At 41.6% G+C, this 26,876-nt stretch overlaps 1 protein-coding gene across 1 annotated transcript; it reads right to left on the bottom strand.

Moving 5' to 3' along the window:
• Window positions 1-21,609: 21,609 nt before the first annotated feature.
• serpinb1l3 (serpin peptidase inhibitor, clade B (ovalbumin), member 1, like 3) lies at window positions 21,610-25,704 on the bottom strand. The gene is made up of 7 exons (XM_048166749.1): window positions 25,558-25,704; window positions 24,884-25,058; window positions 23,979-24,119; window positions 23,266-23,383; window positions 22,949-23,091; window positions 22,333-22,500; window positions 21,610-22,261 (listed from the first exon to the last, which is right to left on the bottom strand). The coding sequence occupies exons 2-7, from the start codon at window positions 25,049-25,051 to the stop codon at window positions 21,857-21,859; spliced, it is 1,143 nt and encodes a 380-aa protein (XP_048022706.1). The 5' UTR covers window positions 25,052-25,058; window positions 25,558-25,704; the 3' UTR covers window positions 21,610-21,856.
• Window positions 25,705-26,876: the final 1,172 nt, after the last annotated feature.

Below are 26,876 nucleotides of genomic sequence, written 5' to 3'. Positions count from 1 at the left end.
TCTAAACGCCCCATGGGGCGTTTTAAGAAACGATACAGCCGAAAAAAGAAAGTCTACAGGACAGGACAAGGCTTTGACCAGGACACCACGGCTCTCTTTGAAGATGAACACGAGCTGGAGTTTCAAGTGGAACCAAACCCACCTCGCAGGCGACCCACTCCTGCATTCAGGGGACCAAAAAGAGGGTTTACCGGACGGAACCCTCAGCTCACTGTTCCCATAAATCACAGTAGTCACGTGCTCTCTTTTGCGAATCAAGGAGGGAGATTTAGAAATGTAAATTTGAACATCAGAAGTGACACACAACCGTTGAATAGGGACAGATACACTCGCTATTTCCCTCAGAAAAAGGGTGAGGGACAGCAGAATCGCACTACAAAGACACAACAACGTAGAGACTTTGTCCCAGCTCCTCCTAAACTTAAGAGAGCCATTCACTTGATGTATAAACTCCTCAAAGTGACGCACCACTTGAGCAGAGTGACTACAAAAATAGAGGGGAACCGACCTCTGACCTTCCAGCGTCTTACTAACCTCCTCACAAACACCATCAGACCAGCCTTCCCCAATGAAAGTGTCACACAAATGATCGGGGGCAGTGCACAAAATTGGGCCTACACAACCCAACTGATCTTAGAACAACATTATGAGGATCAAGTGGAAATCACATTACAGGAAATCAAAGAAGAAACAGAAAGAAAGGATTGGGCACAGGCCTTTGACATCGCTTCTGGGTGGGCTACTAAAAATTACGGGGCCAAAATGGATGGGGATATTATTGAAAGAGCAGAAGCCCTCATCACTGTTGAACTCTGTGAAACGGACCAAGCCGTTCCGCCACAGAACCCAGCCAGTGAATCTGGGCCGTCAACCTCTAAAGTTCCCTCTTATGCCCAGGTGGTAGCCTCCACACCCTCTGCGCGTCAGATCGCGTCTCGGCCCTCTCCTCAAAATGTTGTCAGACCCAAACCTAACGTGCAACACATAGAAATACAAACGTCCCCTCATCTCTTTACACTTGTAGACACATCACACAGAGGGGACTGGTCTTTTGATGAGGAGGCCGCTGATGATAATCCGTTGGACCCCAGAGAGGTCCTCCAACCCATACAAATTACATCTCTTCTCCCTAGAACACAAAGACCAGCTCGTACAAAAAAAGTACAGATTGTTCTCCCAGAGGAGACCCACGCTCGGCACCCACAAACACCAACACGGGTGCCTGGGGACCAGGAGGTGGACCCCTCTGATTTTAACAATGAGTCGACTCCTAACAATGTTCTACTGGAGGAGGAGGAAATATTTGAAGGGTCTTCACCACGCAATGAACCGCTCACACAAGCGGTGTTTAGACACACGGACCATTCTTCTCCATCCAGTCTGGTTCTTTTTTCCGACGATGATGAAGAAGAATCACCACTCAAACCTCTTACACCATTAACTAAATTCTTACGTCAAGCGTATGAAACCCTTTCAAATGTCTCCCCTCCTCCTCAACCAGATCACAGAGAGGAGGAACTGGACCGTCAGATGGTCCCCAGATCTGAACAGGGCTCAAAACAGGCCCCTATTATTGGCTGTGCTGAAAAAAACACAGAGCCCGAGCCCATACAGGCTCAGGCTGAGAGCACACATACCGAAATCGCGGTAAACAGCCCCATACAGGCCCCAGGAGAAATAGTCCCTCCTCTGAGTGACCGTACCATGTCTAATATAGCCATGTGCATACAGGAAAAAGATAGTGAAATTCCTCCTGGGACAGAGACCACAGGAGGGAAGCACGCCAGTAAGAAAAAACATTTGAATGTACCTCCAGTGACCGAAACACCTCAAACCGATGCGACCAGTGCGAAACAATCTCGCAACATACAGTCCATAATACACGGCGGAGCAGCGGCACGACCGACTAGACATGCTAATACCAGCAGCAAATTACAGGATTGGAGTCTCACTCTAACCAAAAAGTTTGTTATTATTGGAGACTCGAACATCGATAGACTGCCACCACATAATCATCCCGAACTGCAAATAGACAGTTTCCCGGGTGCAAAGTGGCAGCACGCTGCGAACCTTCTAACGGGAGCAACGATAGTGGTCGAACCGCACAAGATAATCCTATCCTTCGGTCTGAACAATAGACAACAGAGATATAGGATCAATGCTCTCGCCGAATTACAAAAAGCTCGTAAGGCGGCTGCTGCGAGATTGCCCAACACGGAAGTACTCATTCCAGTCATTAACTATTCACCCTCCCTTCCTCTTGAGGAACAAACTATGGTGGAACATATTAACAGCCACATCAAGAGGGAGGGGAAGAGTATCCCGGCCTTGCCGGATGAACAATTCAGAGTGGAAAATGACGGAATTCACTGGAGAGCGCTAACGGCCAGGGCCGTTTTCGACCACTGGATGGTACATTTAAACTGATTTCTTCTTTGAGTCCCACAAGGGAAGACAGAGAAAAAAGCAACTCCAATGAGAATAAATTAATAGTTAATCTATCAAAGACGTTCCAATTGACACCACCACAACGATCAGTGTTGCTTCGAGGTCTTTCTTTCATTCCTGCCCCAAGGGGAATTAAGACACAAAAAATACAATTGTTGAAAGACATGCAGACTTATCATCGTCGGGTCAAATTGGAAACGTTCTTTGAGGGAAAGAAAAGTAAAAAACAAAAAATTCCCTTTACTGAACCCTCAGAGTGGACACCCTCACTGGCCAGTCTTCCGCCACAGATCACACAGCTGATTAGAGCGGACAACTATGCATTCACACACTTGAACTGGGGCTTGGGGGTCACTGAAAATCTTTCAAGGGAAGAGAAGAGAGCTTTAACTGAATTACAGAAAAATAGAAATATTATTATTAAACCGGCAGATAAGGGAAATGCCGCTGTCATCCTCGATAAAGACCAGTATATTTGGGAGGGGGAAAGACAGCTGGCTGTGACTGACCATTATCGTGCTCTCCAAGAACCAATTTATCTACAGACAAGGGCGTTAGTAGAAAAAATTTTAAATGAAATGATTGAGAAGAAAATTTTAAGAGGGGCGCAGAAAGAATATTTATTGGGGGACAGTTCTCCTAGACCGAGACGGTTCTATTTACTTCCAAAAATACATAAAGAACCACAGAAATGGAGTAAACCGGGGGAAATTCCACCCGGCCGACCAATTGTTTCCGACTGTAGCAGTGAAACCTATCATACCGCTGAATATATTGAACATTTTTTAAACCCCATCTCGACGCGCCACCCTAGCTACCTTAAAGACACGTACGATTTTATTAATAAAATAAAAAACATTATTATACCTCCTAACGCCCTACTTTTCACTATCGATATAGACAGTCTGTATACCAACATTGAGACTGAGGCCGGTTTGAGAGCCGTGGAAAAATGTATGCGGCAGTACCCTGACCCGAACAGACCTGATGAATATATTTTAAAATTATTGGAAATAAATCTAACCAAGAATGATTTCGAATTCGATTCCAAATTTTACCTACAGGTCAAGGGCACCGCGATGGGCAAGCGCTTTGCCCCATCGTACGCAAATATTTTTATGGCCGACTGGGAGAGTACTGCTCTTTCCACGGCCCCCAAACGGCCTCATTCTTATTTCAGATTCTTGGATGATGTTTGGGGTGTGTGGACCCACTCGATGGAAGACTTTATTAAATTTACTGATCATTTAAACAGTCATCAACGCTCCATCAAAATTAAATATACAGTAGATCCTAATGAGGTGAACTTCTTGGATGTTGTTTCTTTTAAAGGCCCAGGTTTTTTGGAAACAGGCTTGCTGGACTTCAGAGTCTATTTCAAAGACACGGATACCCACTCGTTACTGCATAAACACAGCTTTCACCCCAAGCATACTTTTCGGGGAATTATTAAATCGCAGCTCCTGAGATTCAAGAGAATTTGTACTCAAGAGACATCTTTCTTCTCAGCTGTAAAAATTCTTTTTTCTGCACTTAAACAGAGAGGGTATTCGCGCTCTTTTTTGAGAAAAGCTCTGAAAACATTTGATCAACCCAGAGCGACTCAGGAGGTCGAGATCACTTCGAGAGAAAAGATCGTGCCCTTGGTTGCACATTTCTCCCTCCAAAGCCAGCAACTGAATCGATGCATTAAAGCTAATTTCCAAAAATTCCTGGAGCCTTCAAAATTCCTCACACGACATAGACCCATTGCAGCCTACCGCAGAAACACCAATTTGATGGACAGATTAGTTCAGAGTAAAATTTATAAAGATCCTCCAAAAGGCAGGGTGGGCCGCTGCAAGTACTACTCATCGGCTCATATGGTGGTCAGTCGTTTTTCAAAAAAGGTCTTCCAGCTCCCCAGAGCACTTTCGCACGAGGTCTGCAATTGTGTCTATTTAGTATTTTGCACCAAGTGTAAGAAACAGTATGTTGGACAGACAAAAAATGAATTGAGAGTTAGGATTTACCAGCACGTACATAACATAACCCACAAAATTGAAAAACGCAGATATGTTGTCCAGCATTTTCTTTTACATGGTGTACATGCGCTGCGCGCAACCGGATTGCAGTCCAACCCCAATTGGTCACTTAAGGATCGTCTCAAGGCGGAAGCTACTTGGATCAGAAAATTGGATACAAAATTTCCTAGGGGACTTAATGAAACCTAGATGCTCTCGTATTACTAGATTTGCATCCTTCTTTCTGTTGCACTCGCACTGCTAGACTTTTTGTCTTCCTGATGCTCTCAGACTGCTATAAATTTATATCTTTCTGATGCCCTCAGATTACTAAAATTTTATTTTCCTGATGCTCTCAGATGACTAAATTCGTGTCTCTGATGCTCTCAGACTGCTAAATTTGTGTCTCTGATGCTCTCAGACTGCTAAATTTGTATCTCTGATGCTCTCAGACTGCTAAATTTGTATCTCTGATGCTCTCAGATTGCTAGTTTTTTTTCTTTGAGGCCCTCAGACTGCTAGATTTGTATCCTTTTCCGATCCCCTATGCCTCCCCTTCTTCTAACCCTAACCTCTAGACCTACAGCAAAGGAAAACCCCTTTTACGGCTAACCCGCTACTTTTTAAACCCCACTCCAATTCTAAAACCTAAACCTAACCGTCACTGTTCTTTCAAAAAATTTTTTTACCCCTCCTCAGTTCTTTTATGTTCAAAATCTACCCACCTTCTAAAACCTAACCCTGAGTCCGCTAGCCCGCTAGCTCGCTAGCCCGCTAGTCCGCTAGCCCGCTGGCCGCGAACCCTGATGACGGTTACCCGCATGGAAAAAAAAGCCCTGATTATTTTTAATTCCTCTCTTTTGGATCCCTTTTCATTTTAACACCAAAATTCTTAAATGACCTTTTGACCTTTCGGATACACAGGGCTTATACAGGGCCACTATCACTCACAAATAAATTAAAAAAATATATTAATAAGGCTAAAAAATAGCTATTTAAATAAAATCTTTTTACAAAAAATTCATGAGGGGTTAAAAAAGTTCATATAGAGAAATTACAATTCAGTGAGTACTAAAGTTTATAAAAATGGAGTGAAGTACAGGTAACTCGACACAGAGTTCCTGTAAAATATCTATCCCTTTCTATCACCTTTTTAGTTTGTTAACATACATTGGGGAATTTTTCTGTGATGGTTTTGGTTTATACAATCTTATTTTCCTTCTTTCTATCATCATGGTGCGTGTATATTTTCATTTTTTGCAATGGACGGGGAAGCGTTCTTGGGCTGTCGATGCGACATCTTCCGATTCTCGTTCTTTTATGCACGTGGAGCGGCCTCTGAGAGAATGGACAGTGCACAACCATATTCGGACTCCTTTGGGGTCCGTTTATTGGACTCATATAAGCCTAACCCTAAGCCCGTGCCTTTTCAAAAGAAGTGCAAATTGTTTATGCGCAAACTTGGCCAACGCGGTACTTTTTGACTCCCAATATAATTTATTAATAATAATCTCTGCAAATGTGGACAGAGTTGATTGTCAGGTGTTGGGATGAGAAACCATTATCCAAGAGTATACCTTGAGGCTGAGAGTAAAAACTCCTAAAGGTACAATAGCAGAACACAAACTCCTTTGTTACGGCTTGGAAGATGTTGCAAAGGTGAACCAAGCTGTCACACCACAGCAACTAAAGAAGTTCTTTCCAAACGTTCCACTCAAGGACTTGGTCCGGCCTAAAAAGATCGACCTGTTGATAAGTCACAGAGAGGGTCGTCTGGTCCCACAGCCAGTCAGAGTAGTTGGAGACCTCGTCCTCTGGGATGGCCCCCTTGGTAAGACTGTAGGTGGAACGCATCCTGATCTCTTTGAAGTGATAGACCTAGCAGTGCACAGGTCTGAAACACATTTCTGTAGGTCAATGAGAACAGCTTCGAAGGTGTACAAAGAGATTTGTGTAAAGCCTGAAGGACCCAGTGAAGTTTCGGTGGAAAAAGAAGACGCAATCCTTAGAAACACTGCAACGACCAACAAAGAAGTTTTAGAATGGTTCAAGTGGGACAGTATTGGTGCCGCCTGTGATCCTCAGTGTGGTGGCTGCAGATGCGGTAGGTGCCCCCTTGGAGGCAAGGAAATGACCCTAGGAGAGGAGAGAGAATTGGAAAAAAATAAAGGAATGTCTCACATATGTGCAAGCTGACAAGCATAGCGAATCCCCGCACTGGCACGCAGCTTACCCATGGAAAGGAGACCCCGCAAAACTACCTGACAATCGACGTGCCGTGGAAGCTACCTTTTTGAACACTGAGAAACGACTGGAGAGAGAACCAGAATGGAAGGCTGCCTACAGAGAGCAAATCCATGATATGGTCTCAAGAGGGGCTGCCGTTAAAGTCACCCAAGAGGAAATCGATAACTGGAAAGGATCTAAGTGGTCTATCAGTCATTTAGTTGCTCCTAATCCTCACTCAACCACTACCCCTGTAAGAATTGTTTGGAACAGTAGCCAAGAATTTAAGGGGATAAGTTTAAATGACCTACTGTACAAGGGTCCTGATGTCCTGAATCAGATAAGGGGCATACTTCTGAGATTCAGGACTGGGTTGTACGCCGCCCTGGGTGATGTGAAAAAAATGTACAACTCTGTCTGGCTAGAAGACAAAGAAGTACATCTCCATCGATTTCTCTGGAGAGATGATCCTGAGAAGATAATTGAAGTCTTTGCCGTTGTCAGGGTAAATATTGGTGATAAACCTGCTGGTTGTATCGCTCAGGTGGCAATGAGAGAAACTGGCAATCTGCCCCAATTTGAAGCCATGGTTGAGGAGCGCAGAGTTGTGGTAGAAGATAGTTATGTTGATGACATTTTGACGTCCCACAACGACTTGCGGATACTGGAGAAAATCACTAAAGGAGTGGGAAAAATCTTAAAGGCTGGAGGCTTCTCCCTTAAGCCGTGGATCTTATCTGGCCAAAGTGGGAGGCTTTGGGTTCGAATTATGGGGGAGCTAAGGGGAGCTCGGCTCCCCTGAAAAGGACCTGGGCTCCCCTGAAAGCCTACTTTGAGACATTTAGGGGGAGCTCTAAAACACTGTCCATTTTTTGTGTCGCATATAGATTTTGATTTTCTGTACATTAAGGTTCCTGAAATAAATGATGATATTAAAAATGTGTCAATGTTGTGTGTTTATTCGCTCATTACATTACTATTTCCGAACACTATTTTCCGCTGTGTCTCCTGCTGTGACCATCCATGCGTGGCGGCGCTTCACTGAAATTACTACGTTTACGTCACCACTTGAACTTCTCACTGAGTTGGTATTTGAATGTTAGCTTAACTTCAAGTTCAAAACATACTTTATTCGTTTTTTGGAACACTCTGTGGATACTAATAAGAATGTCAAAAAGAAAGCAGCCAAACCTCAGTCAATTTGGATTTACAAAACAAACAAAGAGGAGTGATGACAGCGCACCAGCTACAACTAGCTTGCCGGTGATACCGTCGGCGCTGCCGCCGCTAAAAGTTGCTGCTAGTGACAGCACCAGCACCGAGGATAGCGAGACTTTGGCGCCAGAAACCACCGCTGCGACCTGCAGCGGACCAGGCGATCATGCAACACCTTTCAACTGGACAACAAAGCAATGGAGTGAGTGGAGAATCAGGAATACATGGCTCTACTCCAAAAATCAGAAGTTAGGATGTACAGTATGCATGGAGGCAAAAAGCCTGTTGCTCGCCGAAAGAGCAACGGGAGTACATCTGTCAGAGGAATGGATGAATGGAGAGGTCAGCAGCGAGTCACAGAATAACCTGCGGAAAAAGATTTACAAGCATCGGGACAGTTTGGCACACAAAAGAGCGGTTGAGATTTCGGAGATGAAGGAAAAGGATGTGCTCCCAAACAAGGTACTTGAAGTAAATGCTAATTTAATGCAAGAAACAGCTACGTCTTTCAGATCTGCTTATATGGTGGCCAAGGAAAAATTGGCCTACAGAAAGCTCCCTGCTGTAATGTCCCTTCAAAAACTTAATGGTGCAAACGTGGGAAATGTGCACAAATCAGACCATGCTTGTGCTGAAATAATCGGACATATCGCCAGTGAAATGAGAGCTAAATTTGTTTCAAAAATAAAAGAACTGGGATCACGAATCAGTATCACGATAGATGAGAGCACAGTTCATGGCCTGGCTTATATGATCATTTATGTGCGGTGTGACATGACAGGAACGGGGGAAGTGGATAATGTTTTTTTTTAGATATCGTTGAGCTTTCAGAAGGCATGGATGCCGAATCGATGTACAAAAGTTTGAGGAAAAGCTTGAGACAAGCGGGACTGGATGATGAGTTTCTGGGAAAAAATCTCATCTGCATTGCAACGGATGGAGCAGCGGTACTGACGGGCAGAGTCGGCGGACTCGTCACTAAACTCAAACAAGATTTCCCCAAAGTTCAGTCAATACACTGTCTAGCTCACCGACTTGAGTTAGCTGTCAAAGACTCACTTAAGGAAGTAGCTGGATGTAACCAATTTGAGTTTTTCCACACAAAAAGCCGAACAACGCATATCGACTGGCCTGTTCAAAGATGTTGAGCTTTCAGAGAGCAGGCCGAAGATAAACCGTCTTTCAGTTCAATCAGTCTATTATCAACAGCCTAAAGAAGAGACTGCCCGAACCGGACCTTGTCCAGATGCTGAAACCGCTGGATAAACGCTTTTGGCCACAGCAACATAGCGCCCGTATCCTATATGGGGAAACTGAGGTTCGAGCATTGGCAAAAACACTGGGAGAACCGGCCCGAGAGGCTGTTGAGGAGTTCCGGGACTTTAAATTGCAAAACAGAGCACCAGGGAAAACTCTTGTCAAACTTCAAACAGCAAGTCTGACCTACTTGCCGTCCTCAGCTGAGTGTGAGAGAGGGATTTTCTGCCGTGAATTCTACTGACAGCAAGTATCGCAACAAGTTGCGTGAACAAAGCCTCTCCTCGATTCTCTTCGTGGATCTGAATGGACCCCCTTTGGAGCAATTTGACCCTCTGCCTTTTGTATCATCTTGGATTAAAGCCGGTCACCGACCCTCAACATCCTGGGTTACAGGACGGAAAGCAAAGACAGAAGACCCCAGGCCTCTGTGGTCACTTCTGATTTAAGGTAAGAATCATGGAATTACTTACTTGATCTGTGCGTTTGTGAGGATTGGCCCTAATCCTATTTAATATTGATGTATTTTTTTTTTATGATTGTTATGTGAGTTATTCTGTTTTTTTATCATGATTTGCATGATGTAGGCCTAAGCGCGGTTGATTCAGAACCGTGGACAGAGCTGTTTGCCCTAACACTGACAACACTGACTGACGCTTGCGTTTTAAAGTAAACGGTTTACTAAGTAAACAATAGATTTACTGTAAACCTATTGTTTTAAATGCCCTAACATGCACCAAAAGCGTTAAAGTCAGTCAGGGAGGATCGGAAAATCGGGCTCCCCCGAAAGCCACTTTGTAATTCGAACCCTGCCTGAAACCACAACTGATCCCAGTATTAGTAAGATAACTGTGAGTGTGCCCAAAACCCTGGTGTTGCCTAACCAGATGCGAGACGAAGAAAGCAAAGCGCTTGGAGTCGGCTATGAACCAGAGACTGACAAACTTCGTGTGATGGCTTCTGTAAATTTCTCGAAGAAGAGAGGAAAGATGAGGACAGGAGTCGATTTACGCGAAGAGGAAGTCAGAGGTAAAACTCCAAACCCATTGACCCGTCGGATGCTGCTAAGCCAGATCGCTGGATTCTACGACCCCATTGGTCTTGCCACACCTGCGAAGCAGAAAGGGGTGATGCTTGTGAGAGAAGCTTACCAAGAAGTGAGTATAAGGAGTCAAGTTAAAGACACTTGGGATGACCCACTCTCACCAAAATTACGAGAGGCCTCCATAAAACTCCTTGAAGAATATGTGAGACTTGCCCAGATTAGGTTCGAAAGAAGCCTCACACCAATTGGAGCTAAAGGCCATCCAATGGGAGCCACGTTTTCAGATGGGAGTGAAGCTTCCTATGGTGTGGTGCTGTATCTCCGTTGGGAGACACAAAATGGGGTTGTAGTTAAGTTAGTTGAGTCAAAAGCAAAGCTTACCCCCCTCAACCAGAAAGGAGATGTAATTAAGGCAGAGCTATGTGGCGCTGTCTTTGTGATCCGTCTGAGAAAGTACTTTGAGAAGCACTGTCGCATCAAGGTCACCCGCTGGATCCACTTTGTGGATAGCCAAACAATCCTGGGAGCAATTCACAAAGATAGCTATGGCTTTCAAAATTTCTTTGCTAACCGCATTGGAGAAATCCAGAAGGCTAGTCCAGTGGAAGATTGGAGGTGGGTTGAGGGTAACCTGAACATAGCAGACATCATCACAAGGGGAGCAACTCCTGAGGAACTCATTGAAGGGTCAGAGTGGCAACAAGGCCCAAAGTTCCTGAGTTGGCCTGAAGATGAGTGGCCTGTGAAAACGGCCAGTGAGATCGTAACCAGTGTTGCTGATGATGTTAAAAAGTTGCAGAGAAAAGCGTTTTCAGCAGCAGTCACCAGGGCTCAGGCAGGAAAATTCTCAAGCTCCAGCAATACTGATGTTGGGGCATATTGGAAAAACTCCATACCATTAAACCATTAATTCCATTAAATCGTCTTGCTGTGATTAAAGATGACAACAGTGGGCTCTTACTTTGTGGTGGTAGAGTTCAGTCTTGGAATGAAGATGGAACCACTGTTCCTTTAATCTCATTCCAGTCGTGGCTGGGAACCTTGCTTGCGAGGGAAGCTCATGAAGCGAATCATGAAGGGGTTGCTGCCACACTGCTACGTACTAAAAGAAAAGCCTGGGTTGTGCAAGGTCGGAGAATAGTGAAGGTGGTGGTAAATAAGTGCATCACTTGCAAGAAACAAAAAGCCCGGCTTTGCCAGCAAGTGATGAGCGCTCTTCCTCAAGAACGTACTAGTAGAGCGAATCCATTCGAGTATACTACACTGGACCTCTTCGGACCCTTTGAAGTTAGAGATGCTGTTAAGAAAAGAACCAAGAAAAAGGTCAGGGGAATCGTGTATTGCTGCATGACTTCTAGAGCTATCCACGCTGATCTCGTTGACGATCAGTCTTCGGAAAGCTTTCTTCAGGCCTACTCTCGGTTCACTGCTCTGAGGGGACATCCCAAAAAACTATGGTCAGACAGAGGCACAAACTTTTTGGGTGCAAGACCTGCTCTAAGGGAGCTGCACAAGCACCTGGCCTGTTTGCAGAAGGCATCCATTGAAGACAAGGCTGCCAGAAATGGCACAGAGTGGCAATGGGACTTTCATCCTGTTGACTCGCCACACAGGAATGGAGCAGCAGAAGCAGCTGTCAAGCTCCTTAAAAGAGCTCTTAACAGTCTTGGCGCGACAACTGGCAGCTACACTTGGGGAGAGTTTCAGACCCTTCTCTACTCAGCAGCCAACTTGACTAATGAGAGACCAATTGACGCCAGGGCACAGGAACAAGAGGACTCTGTGGAGTATCTGACCCCCAACTCCCTTATCCTAGGGCGCTCCGGTCAGGGAGGAGACATGCACGGAATTGATATGGACACCTGCTCTTGGCGTAGACTTGGGGCTGTCCAGGCTGGAGTCGACAGGTTCTGGAAGAAATGGAGTGAGCTGGCAGGACCTAACTTGTTCATACGACACAAGTGGCACCGAGCAGAGAGAAGTGTCAAGGTTGGAGATGTTGTCTGGATCGCGGACCAGAATGCTCTAAGGGGCAGTTCCGGCTCGGCCGGGTTACTACAACATACCCAGACAAGAAAGGGGTTGTTCGGGATGTGGACATAAAAACCTGTGTGGGTCTTCCTGCTCCCAGAGCTCAGAGAAAGGATTTTATGCCCACGACCATTGTCATTCGCAGAGATGTGCGGAGGTTGGTGATCTTAATTCCTGTTGAAGATCAAGTGGAGGTAATATAAGTCCTCACCATGGGTACTCAAAACTCTGTGACTCAGTGTTCTTTGCTTAGCTATTCATTAAGACTAAAGCAACTGTGCCCTCCTTGGATCTTTGATCAGTCGGCCAAGTGGGAGGTGTTAAGACTTTTAGCTTGTTAAAAAAAAAAAAAAAAAAAAAAAAAAAAAAAATTTAATGTATATGCAAATAGATAAATGAGACGCAAATGGGAAATGAGTGATTTCTTAAGTTTGTTTACATGCTCAGATGTGAGACTTTAAAGTCATGGCAGCTGGTAATCACTTCATCACAGACATTCAGCAGGAGCACACAGCCTGTTGGTATGTAACCGCTAACTTTTCACACAATCTAGTAACATTAAGGAAATTATATATGAATGCACTAAACGTTTACTTTATTATGTCTGTATTAATTGGATAAGAGTAACTTGTAGCGGTAGTTTAGCGTCCTGGATGTTGTAAAGCATTAGGCATCGTTATTAGCCATTAGCGTTGTGCTGATTATTCAGAGCACTTTATTGGTTTCTTGTGGCGGTAGTGATACCGGTGGTTTTAATCGGTGGTCTATGGTAGAGTGCATTTATGCGTGTATGAATCATTTGATCGAGGATTGTGGTAGCATGGGTTTTGTATACGGAGACAGCGTCCATAGCTACCAGTGACGGTAGAGTCACTGTGCGCATGCTCCTCTGGCGCTAGGCATTCTGGGTAATGTAGTCAATGTAGTTTTAAGCTAGATTCGTCACATTTGATGGTGTTGTAGGCTTTTGATTTCATTACTTACATTATTGTTATATTATGTTATTTGATTAACTTATATGATGTATTCGAATAGTATTTTGCCATTATTTAAATAATATTTTGTCATTATTTAAACAATATTTTGTCATTATTTAAATAATATTTGCCATTGTTTAAATAATATTTTGTCATTATTTAAATAATATTTGTTATTGTTTGTTGCATTTCAGGTTTATGACCTGTGGTCATTTGATTTAAATAAAATTGAAGACGAACACGAGTCATGACATTGTGTGCTTCCTGATGAGTCTTTTCAGAGGGCTAAATAACTGAAAATCCAAACAAGTATTTTGTAGTATTTTTAAAATACAAAAATACAGTAGTTTATTTTGATACATGGTTTGGCTGCTGTATTTTGTAGTTTATTTTAATACATTTAAAATTAAGGTATTTTGTATTTTATTTTAAAATATATTTTGATGTATTTTTGCCCATCCCTGATGTTGAAAAATCATCAATTAAATATTTTGTATATATGATAGAATATACGATTGTAAAAATATTTTACAATCATATATTCTGCATAATTGGGACAAAAAAACAATACTACTAACTAAACTATTCTATAAAACTATATATGTTTTAGGGCTGGATGATATGACGATATAACATTGATATACAGTACAGTCCAAAAGTTTGGAACCACTAAGATTTTTAATGTTTTTAAAAGAAGTTTCGTCTGCTCACCAAGGCTACATTTATTTAATTAAAAATACAGTAAAAACAGTAATATTGTGAAATATTATTACAATTTAAAATAACTGTGTACTATTTAAATATATTTGACAAAGTAATTTATTCCTGTGATCAAAGCTGAATTTTCAGCATCGTTACTCCAGTCTTCAGTGTCACATGATCCTTCAGAAATCATTCTAATATGATGATCTGCTGCTCAAGAAACATTTAATGTGTACAATTGTACAAAATATTTGTGTACAATATTTTTTTTCAGGATTATTTGATGAATAGAAAGTTCAAAAGAACAGTGTTTATCTGAAATCTAATCTTTTGTAACATTATAAATGTCTTTACTGCCACTTTTGATTGATTTAATGCATCCTTGCTGAATAAAAGTATTCATTTCTTTAATTTCTTTTCAAAAAAATAAAAATAAAAATTCTTACTGACCCCAAACTTTTGAACGGTAGTGTATAATGCTACAGAAGCTTTGTATTTCAGATAAATGCTGTTCTTTTGAACTTTCTATTCATCAAGGAATCCTGAAAAACAAAGTACACAACTGTTTTCAACATTGATAATAATCATAAATGTTTCTTGAGCAGCAAATCATCATATTAGAATGATTTCTGAAGGATCATGTGACACTGAAGACTGGAGTAACGATGCTGAAAATTCAGCTTTGCATCACAGGAATAAATTACTTTGTCAAATATATTTAAATAGTACACAGTCATTTTAAATTGTAATAATATTTCACAATATTACTGTTTTTACTGTATTTTTAATTAAATAAATGTAGCCTTGGTGAGCAGACGAAACTTCTTTTAAAAACATTAAAAATCTTTGTGGTTCCAAACTTTTGGACTGTACTGTAAGTGATTACGTGGATTTAAACCTGCCTATATTGTAGTTATATAAAATATTCACAGGCAGATTTACTTATGTATTTCCCCAGCGTCGAAATCAGGCACATATAATGTCAGGAAACACGACTCCTGGCTGCATGTCAATATCCATGGATTAGGTTTATTTGATATGCAATGTTCCCTCTAATTTCTTTTCTCGCTGAGCAAAATTTTTCTATGTTGAGCCACCTGAGCAAACATTCTTTATATCAGACCTGTACAATGAACGTAAACACACACACACGCAAAAAAGGTTTTATCATGCAACTGTAACTTTTTAATGTGCCATTTCTATTTTATTTGACCCTTGGTTTAACTTAGTGATATATTAAATCATATTTTTTTGAAAACAAGCAGTTCAGTCACTAAATTAAGCACATTTTAGGTTACTTGAGATTTGTTCACATTGCTTTGTTAACTGTACCAGTCTTTACCAAGAAATTCTGTTTAAAAAATCATTTAAAAAGGAAAGTTAAATTCTTTATAATAATATAAGCAGTTACACTGATGGTTTGGGACAACCATAATGTGTTTTTGTACACATTATGGTATGGTTTTTGTAAATTATTAGCAACAGACAGTGTTAACTATCAAAATTACATGTTTATTGCTTATGAATTTCCCAGATTTTCTATACCAGGAGGTTTCAAGATTTTTAGTGGCAATGAGCCCTAAACAATCCCCTTGTGAGATCAATTTTTTACTAGGCTTACATTATAATATAATAAAATATATTATAATCTTGAAGGATTTAAACTGATATACAGTATTATATCAGTTTAAATGCTTCATTTTGTTTTAATATATTATAATATGAAAACTGAAGCATTTAACCGATCTGATAGCTAAATATTTTTAAGAAAAGTGAACTCTTTTATAGTTATCTAAACATCCCTGAAACCCACACCACCACCACACACAATAGTCTATTTAAACGGAGGTATATCACTGATGTATTTTGAGTTTGCAAGCTACACCTGTGGGGTGTGTGATTTTAAATGTCTCAGAGTTTTGTTCATTCTGTGCCCATCATCCGTTATTTCCGCCACTTTTCATTAAAACATGACGTTTTATTTCACATTTCTTTTCGTTTCGCGTTGCCTCTCTCGTATTGAAGTATTTACTGCGCAAACATGACAGTATTCTTACCGCGACTGGTTTGGCTCAGGCCCGCGGCTGCTCACACGCGCTGTCGCGCTCACATCGTTCTCTTTCTATGAAACCTGTAAACCGGTTCTAACTCTATAGCGACAATAACTCTATAGCGGTTGACCAGAGCACTGCACTTATTTCTCATTTACAGTTTTTCTCAGTCGCTTTGGTGCATTTCTCACATCACTGTTTACATTTGCACAACAGTTAGTTCAACCTCCACAATATTTAGTCATTTGTGCACATCATAGTAGCAGTTTCTCATTCCTTCGAACAAATTGCAAATGCTTTTGGACATGAATCAATTGCTTTCATACAACTCTCTGCTGTTTTATAACATTATCATTTTCTTATGTCATGTCAGTCAAAATTAACTATACTTGTGAATGCTGAATAGTCATTCCATATAAAACTAATAGTCCTCATTTCATTGCTTGAGTCATTACATACAAAAATGTTGAACTAGTTGTCAAAATCTGTCAAGCAAATTTTACACATTTTTTTTTAAATCTTTTTTTTCCTGAAAATGTCTCCTAAATTGAACAATTTCTTTCAAGTGAATCTCAACTTTCACTGATGAGAAGGGGTGTGTGAAGCATTAGTTGCAACCAATGATAAGCCACTTCTCTACAATCACTGTCAGAGCTGAATCCCATAAACCCCCACTTTACAAGCATATACGAACCAAGCAGGACATAGTGTGTACCATTTCTACAATACTGTGACACAGAAGTGGAAGGTCGCTGTGATGTAGATGAAATTATGTGGCCAGACAGAGAGGAACGTCTGGATGTGCATGATTGATTAGAGTACTATGTATGTTGTATGTTCAGTTCCAATATGTACTGTAATATTGTTTACAGTTGTGCACAGCTCTACCCAAAGGGAGTTTATGTTTATTGTAAATAAGGGTGTATTTTTTCTTTTGCACAATGCTGTGAACAAATTAGAATTGCAAAGAGCATATGCAGTAAAAATGTGAAACATACATATTCAGTGACTTGTACTCAGTTACCTCAATAAATACAGTAATGTGTAACTTTACTGTATTTTCAAATGGCTGTGCAAATAGTGCTGTCTTGAGCATTTTCAGGTAGTGTCACCAAGATCTGACTTTTTTGCATTGGAAAACATTGACAGAGTAAACTGTCATAATGAAAACATGACAAAGCCATTTGACTATCTTGTTCATAAACAATGGTGTCAGGACTTTTAATCTTGATGACACTGACACTTTCATTGACACGAATACTTGCTTTTGAGGAATGACCTATCCATTTTGAGCAAGTGACACGCTTTTGCAGGTTATCAACTAGGTTTTGCAGTTTGTACTAATTGTTTTGAGAACTGCATTAACTGTTGTGCAAATGTGAATAGTGATGTGAGAAATGCACCAAAGCGACTGAGAAAAACTGTAAACTACAATCGAATGGATTTTCCCCGATTTTCCCACACATGATTTTTGTCCTGCGCACGCGCGCAGCTTAGAGGGAACATTGTTGACATGTCATAAGGAACACTTTCGAGCCCAACCTTTAGTGTAATCGTTTGTTTTACTCACGTTTTCGCAGTTTCCCCTGTTACAGTTTTTCTCAGTCGCTTTGGTGCATTTCTCACATCACTCTTTACATTTGCACAACAGTTAATGCAGTTCTCAAAACAATTAGTACAAACTGCAAAACCTAGTTGATAACCTGCAAAGCGTGTCACTTGCTCAAAATGGATAGGTCATTCCTCAAAAGCAAGTATTTATGTCAATGAAAGTGTCAGTGTCATCAAGATGAAAAGTCCTGACACCATTGTTTATGAACAAGATAGTCAAATGGCTTTGTCATGTTTTCATTATGACAGTTTACTCTGTCAATGTTTTCCAATGCAAAAAAAGTCAGATCTTGGTGACACTACCTGAAAATGCTCAAGACAGCACTATATACTATTTGCACAGCCATTTGAAAAATACAGTAAAGTTACACATTACTGTATTTAGTGAGGTAACTGAGTACAAGACACTGAATATGTATGTTTCACATTTTTACTGCATATGCTCTTTGCAATTCTAATTTGTTCACAGCATTGTGCAAAAGAAAAAAATACACCCTTATTTGCAACAAACATAAACTCCCTTTGGGTAGAGCTGTGCACAACTGTAAACAATACTGCAGTACATATGGCAAATCTTTACTGTAACACTACTGTACACTACAATACACTAAATGTGATGCAGTAAAGCTGTACGTCTAAATGTAAAACGTACAGTGACAAGTTCTTGTCCCACTGCAAGCTTCATGTATGACACGATGACAGTAGTGCAGTGCAGATTGTTTAGTGCTGAAATACTGTCCATTTATAACACCTGTTCTCCCAACGAAATGTTTGAATAATTGAATTTACAGTGGTTCTCCCAACATTTGGCTGCACCCTTTGACCAGCCTCAGCCATTTGAGGCCGTGATTGACAACATGATCCACAATTTAGCCCTGATTTCACAGGGATCTGCCATTGGCCTCTTCTTCCTCTTCCCCTGTTTTGTCCCCTTCCCTTCTTCCCCGCACCCTCACCCCTTTCCATGAGGCTGACCTTCCACTTCTGTGTCACAGTATTGTAGAAATGGTACACACATGTCCTGCTTGGTTCATATATGCTTGTAAAGTGGGGGTTTATGGGATTCACCTCTGCAGTGATTTAGAGAAGTGGCTTATCATTGGTTGCAACTAATGCTTCACACACCCCTTCTCACAGTGAAATTGAGATTCACCTGAAAGAAATTGTTCATAGGAGACATTTTCAGGAAAAAAAAGATTAAAAAAAATGTGTAAAATTAGCTTGACAATTTTGACAACTAGTTCAACATTTTTGTATGTAATGACTCAAGCAATGAAATGAGGACTATTAGTTTTATATGGAATGACTATTCAGCATTCACAAGTATAGTTAATTTTGACTGACATGACATAAGCAAATGATAATGTTTAAATAGCAGAGAGTTGTATGAAAGCAATTATGCATGTCCAAAAGCATTTGCAATTTGTCGAAGGAATGAGAAACTGCTACTATGATGTGCACAAATGACTAAATGTTGTGGAGGTTGAACTAACTGTTGTGCAAATGTAAAGAGTGTTGAGAAATGCACCAAAGCGACTGAGAAAAACTGTAAATCCAGTCACGCAGCAGCTCTTTTGCCGCTCAGTCCAGCACAGTGTACTTCCTTATTACCCACCTCTGCTTGTGGTTTGGATATGCACCTGCAGGTGATTGATGAGTAGGAACAAATTAATACCTGGGGTCAAATTCAAAGATTTATTTTTAAAAAATAAAAATGAAAAAATGAAATAAAAAGAGCTGTCCACATTACCAAAGTTCAAAAAGCAAATGAGGGAAGAAGAGCTTAATTCTGGAGGGTTACCTTGGTGAGTGCTGAAGTTGTAAATGCCTACAAGTGAGGCCAATAAATAAATAAATGTATATAAAATATAAAAACATATATAGAGCATGGGTGGGGCTGTGATGGGACCCTCCCTGATCCCTCAAAGCGGTCAGCTGAATGGATGGACAGTGCATAACTGTCTTCAGGTCCCCTGGACATGTTGACTGGATTTACAGAAACCTTCTATCAAGGAGGCACAAAATCACTCTGGACTGTTCCCTGCTGGTGGATTGACCTGCCTAACTCGACTCTACTAACTCATTTCCAAGAAACGTCTGAAGACGTATCTTTTTCGGCAACACTTGACCCATTAAAGGTGGGGTAAGCCATATTTCATAAACACCAACAACAAACATGTAACCAATCAGCATTAGGGGTGTATGACGGTCGAGGAGACAGAATGAGCAAGAGGGAGATTTGAAGAAAGACTGCAGAAAGAGAGATGAGACACAATACAGTAGAGCTCAAAAGAGTATCACTGGAATGAAGGTTTATGACTGGGCAAGATCTTTAGGACCCGCATTAATATTAGAAAAGCTTTCTAGCGAGAAGGCCTGAAAACAGAGGCGCTACAACAAACTCTTGTTTGTATTTACTCTTGTTTGTATTTACTCTCGTTCATTTTTTTGTGCTTCCTTGTCATTCGTTCATCATCCGCGCTTTATTTTTCGTGAAACATTATTTTGTTGCGCGTCAGCTGTGATAAACACACACCCACTCTTGCATTGTGTGTGTAACAGAGGCCAGCTAGCGAAAGCTGTGCCACAGCGAACGGACAACCGCTAGAGAATGCGGTGTTTAGCGTCATTGTTAGCGCACTCGTCTCGCCTGCCAGCAGCGATCCAGCCAGGGTTCGAGGAGGGTGGTTCGGATTGGAGGGTGAGTTTTGGAGGCGGAGCAATGAAGAGAGGGGTGTGTTTGTTTGGGTTGGTTGCAAATTACTTACAAAGCACTAAATGGTTTAGCTCCCCAGTACCTGAGTGAGCTCTTAATGCATTATAGTCCTTCACGATCTCAGAATTCAGGCCAGCTGATAATACCTAGAATATCAAAATCAACCGCAGGCAGTAGATCCTTCTCCTGTTGGGCACCTAAACTCTGGAACAATCTTCCTAGCATTGTTCGGGAAATCTAGACTAAAAACGCATCTGTTTAAACTTGCATACACAACATATGTTTTTATCTACATCTATAATTCAAATCATGTAAATTGTTAGGCTGCATAAATTAGGTCAGCCGGAACCGGGAACACTTCCTATAACACCAGATGTACTCATTACATCAGAAGAAGAATGGCATCTACGCTAATATTAGTCTTTCTGTTTATCAAAGGTTTACTGTAGTCAACCGGATCCAGGCCGTATCCAGCTGAGACCGAGGACCAGCGCCATGACACGAGCACAACGCAGCCCTGAAGTATCAGCAGAGATCGAGTCGACTAGATCATCCATTGAAGGCCTCACCAACAAAACCGTTTCCATTCCGGTGTGATAATTACGATCTTCAACTGGATTAAATATCTTGACTGTTGCGATCCCAGTTGGACTTATGACCTTCTTAACGCTGCCTGAATCATAATCATGCACTGTTCGCGTTTGGCCAGAGGACAACTAACCCCCCTGACTGAGCATGGTTTCTCCCAAGGTTTTTTTTCTCCATTTTTATCACCTGATGTCACCTGATGTCAGTTTGAGTTCCTTGCCGCCGTCGCCTTTGGCTTGCTTAGTTGGGGACACTTGATATTCAACAATGTTTCTGATCTGCCTGCACTGACACCATTGTATGTGAACTGAACTGAGCTGGACGATGACATCACTGTTTTCTCAGCTGATATATAGATAAATTAACTAAATTAATCAGTATTGATTTTTACAATGGAATGAATCAATACTGAACTTACTTAAGTTGGACAACAACTTTTCTTCTAAAGCTGCTGTACAGCCAAGATTATATTCCCTCTTTCACTGAAAAAGCTGCTTTGACACAATCTGTAATCACTGTAAATAAAGGTGACTTGACAGTATTATTTTTATATATTTGTTGTGTGAGTTGTCACTAAATAAAACATTTAAAAAACTGTAGAGAGTGGTTTTGCCCGGTTACTTTGGACACAGAATGTATCTTTGTGAGAATTGAGATGTGCCGTGATCAATAAACCTTCACTGCAAAACTACTGCATCTATTAAAATACAATAAAGGATCAAGCAAAACACAGGTTTCATTTTATTTTTTGAACAATCACAAGTTCTTTATTCATAATGTTGCAAGCACCTTTAGAGTAAATGCATAAACAATTTCACTCCAGATTATTCAATAGAGGAAACAACACAGGCACTGGGGAATTAAGGCAAAAGGACATTTCAACACATGTAGTGAACAGACCAGAACCCTGATCCCTCATCTACCAGTATTATGATTCGGTCTAAACCAATCAAACCTATCAGCAAGTTGTCACATCTGTCGGGATCTCAAGGAGAGCAGACGCGTCCGTAGAACAGAACGCTCTTAGAGGGATTGTGGCGTATGAAGAAGAGGAAAGGGTGATCGGCGCAAAAGCGCTCTGGACGCATCAGGCAGCGCATCATCATGATGGCACCGGTGGCTGCAGCCGCCTCCGTCCCCTCTTCATTCACTTCAACAAAGGACTTATGCACCACCTTAGACAGCACCAGATCGTTGCTGGGGGACATTCCTGTAAAATCGGCTTTCTGCAAGTCAAACGCATCCACCATTCCCAGGCTGATCAGAAGATCGTTCATGTTATAGGTTTCCTCCATCTTGAATCTGGGCAGAGACACTTCGACTTCCAGAAGATCCATCATGTCAGGTCGGGTCCACTCCATGAAGTTCTCGTAGGTCAGCGCGCTCTCCAGCTGGACAAGAGAGTCGTGTTAAAGTGTTAGACAACACACCAGATCTACTGATGAAACGCCTGCTGTCTCACCTTCTGAAGGCCGGTGGTGTCGTCCTCCATGGCGTTGGGAAGCATGATCAGCATACTGAGCTCTTTCCCCACATACGGCAGCTCGAGAATCTGACAGTTCATTTCAGGAATGAAGGCCAGAGGAAACTTGGCCTTCTGGAACATCATCCGCACTGGCTTCGATTCATTCTGTAAACCATCAATGAAGACGTATCGCAGTCTGGTTAGAGTATCACATGACTAGCTGCACAAATCATCGAGGAGGAAACAACAGGAATATTAAAGCAGAGCTGCTTTATACGTGAATCGAACCCTTTTCATAACTGATGTACTTTACACAGTCATTATTCAGTTGAAATCAGTTGTGTTGATTCATTTTGGTTCAATGACTGTTTAGTATTGGCTTTTACAAACTGGCTTTTACAGCAGAATTGAACTCTGTTTGCATCATCGAATCGTTATTTTCCTGTTTATTACTGTGAAACTGCTTTAAAACAATCTGTATTGTTTGAGCGCTATAGAAATAAAGGTGACAAGGAAAGTTCATTTATATACTGTAGTTAATCTTTACATTTAAAAATGGATGATTGAACAGGTAAAATAATAATGCAGTGCAGTACGTAAGAGCGAATGTCACCTTGTTCAGCTTGAACTGATCGTCTCGGGTCTGTTCCTCTCTGAACTTCCTCTCCCAGTTGCCCTTGAAGTAGATGGCGTTCACCAGCACCAGTCTGGTCAGTGAATCCACGTCCCCTTCTGCCAGCAGGTCCTTGATCTTCTCTACGATTATAAATCAACATTAAAACTGACACAGCAGGAATTTCTCAAATCAAGTTTTTTATTAGTAGTAGTAATACAGCATGTGATGTCACATTAATGACAGCAGACACATCATTGTGCTCTTTCTTCCTAAGATTGCGTTAAGTTTCAGAAGAGGTCGAACAGCTGCTCCACCTTGTGTCTGTTTCTCCACCCAGCTGTTGATGTCGACCCGCGCCGCGTCCGCCTGACCGATGAAGTCCACCGTCTCCAGTTCAGCCTGATACAGGCTCTTTGTGTCACTGAGAAATTTCTGTAACAACACAGAGGAAAAATAAAGACACAAATCATTGTTCATTTCAGTAATAAAAATCTCGTCTTGAACTATATGCTAGTGCAAATATATAACAATTAGTTCAAACTTTGACCTGTGGAGGGCAGTAATACACTTAACAGCGTCTACACGGGCAGAATTCTAATAGAGAAGAAGAAGAAGAGAGCTAGTTCAAGATGAGCTATGGTTAAAACGTATATAATTTTTAAATTTTTTAGGAAATGACCAATCGTTTTGCTAGTTAAGACCCTTATTCCTGTCTTATATATTGTTAGGGTTAAGTTAAGATATGCTGTTGCCAATCGTAATATCGGAGCTCCATTGATGATGGCTTTTCATAGTCGACTCGTGGTGTACACGCTTAACTCAGAGTCAACCTACTCAGATTCAGTTGAACTAACTCAATTCAGCTGTTCTGAAACAGAAAACTCTGAGTTTCCCATTTCAGGGCAAGTCAATTCAGAGTTTAAGTTTTAACTCAGAGTTGGTTGAACCTCCTTATGGAAACGGGCCCCAGGTGAACAGCCATTCGAGCATCACATGTTCTCTCTGTGTGTGAATGAACTGAGCTCACCTCAACAAATCGGTAGGACTGCTCTCCGTAGAGGCGGTTGGCGAGACTCAGCGCGTACGGAGCTCCTGCTTTGTTCATCTCGCTCAGGAGCTTGGTGAAGCCAGCGTGGATTTCACCCTCCGCTTCGGGAAACTGCAAAGTCTGGAGACAAACAGGCAATCACAGTTTCCTGCAGATAGTGATGACTTCTGAGAGTAAACATCTGAACCAAACACTAACCCTCTTCATCTGCCATAAAATAATGGGTTCAAAATCACAAAAGTCTTCATCAGAAAAAGTTACATTCAACTTTGCCTCCATATGGCTCATGAAAATTACAATGTTTAACCAACTGTGTTATTCTGTAAAAAAACACGGAGAAAAGGGGTTTGTCACAATCAGATGATATGGAAGCATAAATATGGTTTCTTCAGCTCACAGACGGTGCTTTGAGCCGTTTTTGCCGAAAATGTGATCAAAATGACTTAATCAAAATCATTTAATAAAACAAATGAATGTTTCGACTGTCATTCTGTCTCTTCAAATTTGTCAATTTGTCAATAAATTCATCAAAAAAAAAACCTGACAGTAGAAGTTGAAAACTGCTTCTCGCTTTATAACTTGACTTGCACACCCTGGGCTGATGATAACAGATCATTTCATAACAATTTACTGCCTTTCTGTGGTAATGATGACACACACACACACACACACACACACAGATCATCTTTTGTGTCAAGGTACAGACTGAGACAAAACCAGCCACTCCCTGAGCAAACACAGCATCACGTGATCAGCATGTGAAGTGATTTATCAATTCGACTCAACACTTGCGCTCATGAATACTCCACATTTAAAACATGTTTGTCTGTGCTTTCTTTATGCTGTTGAAAGTATAGTTTAGTTCTCGATGAGGTCAGACTCACCCGGGTCATCTGAGACGCCGTGTTTCCTCCTGCCCCGAGAGACAGCATGGAGAGAGCAGCAGAGATGCTGAGAGGAGAGTAGAAGACGTTTCCTGACGCGTTTCCATCGCGGATCTTCTGGAACAGATTGAGGGCGAACCGCGTCTGCGCTGCTGACAGATGCTCCATTCTCACACTGAACACACACACATTACATTTGCAGACCTTTGGGTTAATGAATACGGATAATATGAATATTTTGAATATTAAATACACATGCAGACAAGCTCAATTTCAAATATGACAAGTTAACTTATAGTTATAACTTTCACAGTTCACACTTCCTCATTACTGTCAGAGCCTCGTCGTTCGCTGCGCCTATTGGACGAACTGCCACCACAAACGATCGTGATTGGCCCAGCTTTGGCCAAACTACCGTCACGACGCATTCATGTGTCCGTATGTGTGTACAGGATATGAGAAACGTCGTGTTTCTGCTGAGAAAGTGACTTCAGATGTTTACGTTTATCATTAACAAACACAAAAGCCGTCGACGGTAGGGTCGTTAACGTTTACATGAAGTATCTCAGTATTTCAGCGTGTTCTTCTGTATAAGGCTTAAAAGGCCCGTATTCTTTAATAATTATCAAAATGCTTTTCTTAATTGCTGATCTGAATCATTTAGAGTTACTCACATGATGTAAAACCGGCCTTCAGCTGGAGGAACTTCCGCAGTGACTGAACCGCCGGAGTGTCCGAGTGAATAAGAGCAGACACACCCTCACGAACACACACACACACACACACACACACACACACACACACACATGAACACACACTCATGAACACACACTCATGAACACACACACACACACACACCCTCATGAACACACACACTCACACACACACCCACCCTCATGTACACACACACGAACACACACACACACACACACACACACATGAACACACACACACACCCTCATGAACACACACACACTCACACACACACCCACCCTCATGTACACACACACGAACACACACACACACACACACACACACATCCTCATGAACACACACACTCACACACACACACACTCACACACACACCCACCCTCATGTACACACACACGAACACACACACACACATCCTCATGAACACACACACTCACACACACACACACACACACACACACACACATGAACACACACACACACACACACACACACACACACACACACACACATGAATACACACACTCACACACACACACACACACATGAACACACACACTCACACACACACCCACCCTCATGTACACACACACGAACACACACACACACACACACATCCTCATGAACACACACACTCACACACACACACCCACCCTCATGTACACACACACGAACACACACACACACATCCTCATGAACACACACACTCACACACACACACACACACACACACACACACACACACACACATGAACACACACACTCACACACACACACACACACATGAACACACACACTCACACACACACACTCACACACACACACACACACACACTCACACACACACACACACACACACACACATGAACACACACACACACACTTTTTTCTGTCTCTGGCCAGAGTATCATTTTTTTGTTACTGCATCTGCAAACAGTGAACTGAATGGGGAATGTATATTGTTAAAGGGTTAGTTCACCCAAAAATGAAAATTATGTCATTAATGACTCACCCTCATGTCGTTCCAAACCCGTCAGACCTCCGTTCATCTTCAGAACACAGTTTAAGATATTTTAGATTTAGTCCGAGAGCTTTCTGTCCCTCCATTGAAAGTGTATGTACTGTCCATGTCCAGAAAGGTAATAAAAACATCATCAAAGTAGTCCATGTGACATCAGTGGGTTAGTTAGAATTTGTTGAAGCTTCAAAAATACATTTTGGTCCAAAAATAACAAAAACTACGACTTTATTCAGCATTGTCTTCTCTTCCGGGTCTGTCGTC

This window comes from Megalobrama amblycephala, linkage group LG18 (assembly GCF_018812025.1).
Source record: "Megalobrama amblycephala isolate DHTTF-2021 linkage group LG18, ASM1881202v1, whole genome shotgun sequence".
In the NCBI taxonomy this organism is placed as follows: domain Eukaryota; kingdom Metazoa; phylum Chordata; class Actinopteri; order Cypriniformes; family Xenocyprididae; genus Megalobrama; species Megalobrama amblycephala.
Note: the sequence above shows the minus strand (reverse complement) of the source record. Positions and strands in the feature narration are given on the sequence as shown.